We start from the raw sequence: 5,079 nt of genomic DNA on the forward strand, positions 1-5,079 counted from the left end.
ATAAATTCAATAAATAGTACATACATTTTGCTTCAGTAGATATTACAGGAATAGAATCAGATATTAAGGCTGAAACAAACCATACGGATAAAAATGAAATTTTCAATGCGACTAAACTCCGAAATGATCGTTATGAGTTTTCAATGGTAATAATAAATCATATCAGGTACAATGACAGATTTTAACGCTAGTTCATTGAGTTATTTGTTGAATATTCAAAAATTTCCAATTGTTATTTTTCCTTGTGACCAGTGCAATGATGAATGATTCAGCCTTAATAGTATTTCTAAAACTTATTTTTCTAAACTTCATACAACTTATACATTAATTACGACCATTCGTACTCTCATAGTATTCGAAATCATTTACTTAACGCATAATCCCTTTTGGTCGGCACGATCAATGACTGATTGGATAAATTATAGTACCTACATATATTTTAATTATCAATAGGACTTGCCTCTATCGCTGACTTAAGCTCCTCGAACAAGCGTCGAATAAATTTATCTTCATGCACCCCGCGCATACGCTCAGTTTCCATCATTTCTGAATGAATTGTCCAAATCATAGACTCAATAAATTTTGGCGATATGGAAGCCAGTTTGTTCATATAACGGAAATATTGCGCTGTTTCCATAGGTAGATATTTCTTTGTGAACCTGCACAAGCAATTTTTCATCTCCAATTTGATTAAATTGGAGTCATTCTTTGTACACTGCATCATTTTTTGAACCAATTCATTAGCAATAGGCTTGCTAGCAGCTTTTTCGTTCGCCCGATATGCATGATCTATAATAACTGTAGCCAGTAACCTGATAAACAGAGCAATCTTTCCATTATCTCCTATTGTGTGCAACTTCTCCAACATATAAAGGAGAATTTTCAGGCCGATTTCGGCACCAGGTTTAGTAACGGTTCCCTGCATTTCGACATACACGCACGAATACCGATCGAACGCAAACGCTGTCAGAGCTTCATTTTGCGATGAGAAAAACGTGTGGAATGGATTCACAGTGTCTTTTTTATTTTTAAACTTGATAAATTGTGGGGCCCATTTGATCATCATATTGTAAACGTGATCACCTATGACCGGGTCCGTGGAATAGTTCATTGATCCCAGCGCCTCCATTACACGATGCCAAACTTTACCCATGGCTAAAATGATATCATTTGGCACATTTCGGTCGGTCAGCACGCTAAGTGGTAAAAAATACTGATTAAATGCGATATGATATAGGCATGTCGAATTTCCTCTGATGTAAATGACTGGTCCACACTCTTTCAACGCGAGAGCTAGCACGGAATAGATCCTGCGGCAGATGGCAACACTAGGCTTCATTATCCATTTATCGAAATTTTGAAATAAAGTGTGCATTTTTATCGTTAAATTATATTGTCCTCGACTATCACAACGCTCCAACTCTTTATACTTTCGTCCAACAAATTTGAAAAACAGTTCAATAGGATCCTCTTCTTCTTCACAGAGATCGTATTCTGGTATCTCGCACAACGCTATAAATTGTGGCATCCGACAAACCACGCGGGACAGGTCATGCAACTGATTGCTGTTGTTCAGTATCGCAAATTTTACCCAATTTTTGATTACTAAACTTTCATCCAGTTCAGGTAACCGGTTGCTACTCACTATTGCTTTGACAAAGTGCAAACGTAATTCGGCATTGGCAGCAGCATTTTCAGCAAAGAAACCAAACAACGACAAAAATGAATTCGTACTCTTCTGTTCACTCGTCAATATGGTGAAACTCGCTGCCAATTCTGCAATCAATGTGCCTTGCGTAGCCGGGTCACTAAAACTGTCTTTTACGTACGGTAACATAATCTCATACAATCGTTTTAAAATATCACTTTGGCCATCAGATGTAACACTTTTGTTTCGTTTGTAGTAATCAAATATTAGAGAAATGGCTGTAAAAAACATTTTAAAAAATGAATGGGCTCAAATTCTTTCAATGTTGATACTGATATGTATACTTACATTTAAACACAGCTTGGCGATCGTTCTCTGTACAAGCTCGAAGATACTTCCCCAACCAGTTGCCGAAAAGCGCTTCGTCCGATTGCTCTAAGTGACGTGACGCGAGAGTTTTCTCAAAAACTGCACACAATCCTTCGGCCAGCACCTGATATGCCGCTTGCAATCGGTCACCGTATTTTTTACGAGCTTCTTCGAAGTGTAGCATAAAATGCTTAACATGGAGAGCCCTGTTAATGGCTCGTTCGCTACAGGCCACCAGTAAAGCTACGTTGACCAGGGTAATCGTCGTACCCCGACGAATCAGGCTGTCTATTGGCGTCGGAGGTATTCCTTTGTCTATCTTAAGTAGTAAAAATTGCCTCGCAACTCGTGGATAATCTTCCGCATATGTTGTAGCCTGTAGCATGGTGAGTGCTAAAAGCCCAATGTTATACACCGCCTGTTCCGTCATAGATCCCATCCTTGCAGGAGATATTCTAAGAACGGTCCTATTAACAAGAATCTGTACTTTTACTTTGACATCAGCTTCTGTATAATGTCGAACCACAAAGGCCAAAAACGTCATATACATTTTTAAACTTGAATCTTTCATGTCAAGTCTTTCAAACTCCTCCTGGCTGGCTCGGATACGTGCTTGCTCTAGGAACGATAGTGGTGAACGGTTTATACATGCAAGGTTACTGAGACTTTCTGTCGGCAACTGAAAGGGTAAATTTAAGCGTTTCCAGAAATAATCCCATAATAATATGACAAACTCCTGTCGGACTGGCCACCACTTCGAATATATTGGTTTTAGTAGAAGCAAAAATATTCTCATTTGTTGTTCGGGTTTGTCCCCATTAACAAAATCTTTGGTTGCACTGTCTAAAATAGAATATTGCGGTGGAATTGTTATTACCGGCGACTCTTTGAACGTACTTTCATCCAACATTTGATATTCATACAAGGATACAATTCCGTTCATGAACCACGTTCGAAATAGGGCATCAGTTGTCGAAGCCAACGGCACCCTTATTTTCCTGCTAATCCTTTTTTGCTTATTAGTTTCAATATTATCCAATGCTCTTTGCAGGTAATCCCAAAAATCCATATTATTATTTTCGGCTGTCGATAAACACATTGCTCCAATCCATGCTTTCTTAATGCACGGACAAAAGAATTGACTTTGACTTAAATACTTATTTTGTTGTATTTTCTTATACATGTATAATGCCATCGTTACGAGGTTCTCCAACCATCTTAGGAAGATTGTTTCAAATAATTCCATACACTCTCCGCATTTCTTCAATTCATAAGTAAGAACAAGATACAACCAGTTCCAATCTAATATTGCATGATAAAATGAGCATGTAGGTGTGGTCATCTCTGCTACCGTCAGCGGCATCTTAGTGCCCACCATAGCATCAATTATTTCCGGCAGAATATCTTCTAATGAACTGATCATATCTAAGGAATCCATTTGCAGTAGTTCCTCCAAGTACCCCAAAATTAATCGAAACAAACGGTTGATTTCAGCCCTAATGGTACTACACTTGTCACTGAATTCCATGCGAACATCATAAACTGATAATTTTGCGATACTGTCTCTTACTACAGGTAGTAACACTCGCAATAAATCGTCATCCACGTAATAAAACTCGAACCCAAACAACCGCATTGGCAAATCTTCAGGTGTTATATGTTGCGAATAAAGTTCCGCATATTTGTTCACCTCCAATAGCTGTTTGACATCTTGCTCCACAAAGCGCGAAGCCAGAAGCCGGCCCCCGCTGCAGCTAAACATTGTGTAACTAAAACAAAAAACATATTAGGCACGGTTTAAAGTTATAAACTAAATTGATGTACCTGATATAAATTTACTATTTTGATTGAATGTGAATAATGTAACTGTAACTTTTTTTTTTTTTTTTTTTCCTTTCTCCTTTATGGCACAGACCTTTTGATCCATAAATGCCAGAGCTGTCAAGTGATATTTTGTAGCTTAAAAAGACGGTTGGTGTTCGATTAGCAAAAAGTAGTCTTTGGACGAGTAGTGCCCGTATAGCTTGAAGCAAGATATTTAAATATAAATGTAGCGGTGTACTTTTAAGTGGAAAGCAGCATTGATAGTTTAGTAGTTGATTCAAACATTGACTCCCGTTTCTACGAGAAAGTCGGCAATCTGAGCATATTGATCTTCTCTTTTGTTTTTTAGGATGTTTAGGAACTCTGATTCATCTGTGAGCACGGGGAACTTTGATCGGATTCTCGAGTGTTTTTTGCATTTATATAGTACGTGATTTAAATTTTCCTGTTCGTTACAAAATTCACATTTATCGGTGGTTATGAGATTCCATCTATGTAGTCTATCTTTCGTAGCGGTGTGAAACGTACGAATTCTAGACATTATTAGCGTTTGTCTGGTATTTAAATTCATTTTTCCATACCATGGTTGGTCATTAATTTCTTTCATGATTTGGAAGTGATATTTACCTTTACTTTCAGATGCTGCAATATATTCACTGTTCCATGTCTGCAGTAATTCCTTTTTTAGACTGACTAGACAGTCTCCTACTGTTAGTTGGTAGTTTTCATTTTTTACTCTGGTTATTCCTAGTTTGGCTGCGGTGTCAGCACGTTCGTTGCCAATAATATTGCTGTGTCCTGGGATCCACTGGATTATGATTTGTTCAAATTTGTTAAATTTTAATATTGTGAAGAATAGTTGTAGTAGGTAGTTGTTTTGATTATTGTTACTAAGCAAAGTCATACAGGAACTTTGTGAATCTGTAAAAATGACTACTTTAAATTTGTTCAGTCTAATTACATATTCGATAGCTTCTATGATGGCGACTAGTTCTGCGTTAGATATTGTGAAATTGCTATTTAGTTTGTGGCTGAATGATGAACGAGTTTGAGGATCATAAAACCCGAAACCGACGCCGTCTCTGGTTTTTGATCCATCTGTATAGATTTTATAATAGTTGCAATATTTTATTCTAATCATTTCTTTTACTATTTCAGTTTGTATACTTTGCGGGGTTTTATCTTTTTTAATGTTTTGAATTGACGGAATTATTTGTAACGAATCTTCCTCTAAAATT

The 5,079-nt window shown here is 37.2% G+C and overlaps 1 protein-coding gene across 1 annotated transcript; it reads right to left on the reverse strand.

Moving 5' to 3' along the window:
- Positions 1–439: 439 nt before the first annotated feature.
- Positions 440–3,779, reverse strand: LOC128745698 (protein MMS22-like). The gene is made up of 2 exons (XM_053842776.1): positions 1,997–3,779; positions 440–1,926 (listed from the first exon to the last, which is right to left on the reverse strand). The coding sequence occupies exons 1-2, from the start codon at positions 3,777–3,779 to the stop codon at positions 440–442; spliced, it is 3,270 nt and encodes a 1,089-aa protein (XP_053698751.1).
- Positions 3,780–5,079: the final 1,300 nt, after the last annotated feature.

Source organism: Sabethes cyaneus, chromosome 1 (genome assembly GCF_943734655.1).
Source record: "Sabethes cyaneus chromosome 1, idSabCyanKW18_F2, whole genome shotgun sequence".
Taxonomy (NCBI): domain Eukaryota; kingdom Metazoa; phylum Arthropoda; class Insecta; order Diptera; family Culicidae; genus Sabethes; species Sabethes cyaneus.

Excerpts from the sequence above, each read along its gene's own strand:
- LOC128745698 (XM_053842776.1), bottom strand. The coding sequence starts at position 3,779 with ATGTTTAGCTGCAGCGGGGGCCGGCTTCTGGCTTCGCGCTTTGTGGAG. Across the intron at positions 1,927-1,996 it reads TCGCCAAGCTGTGTTTAAAT|CCATTTCTCTAATATTTGAT; the intron begins GTAAGTATACAT and ends TGTTTTTTACAG.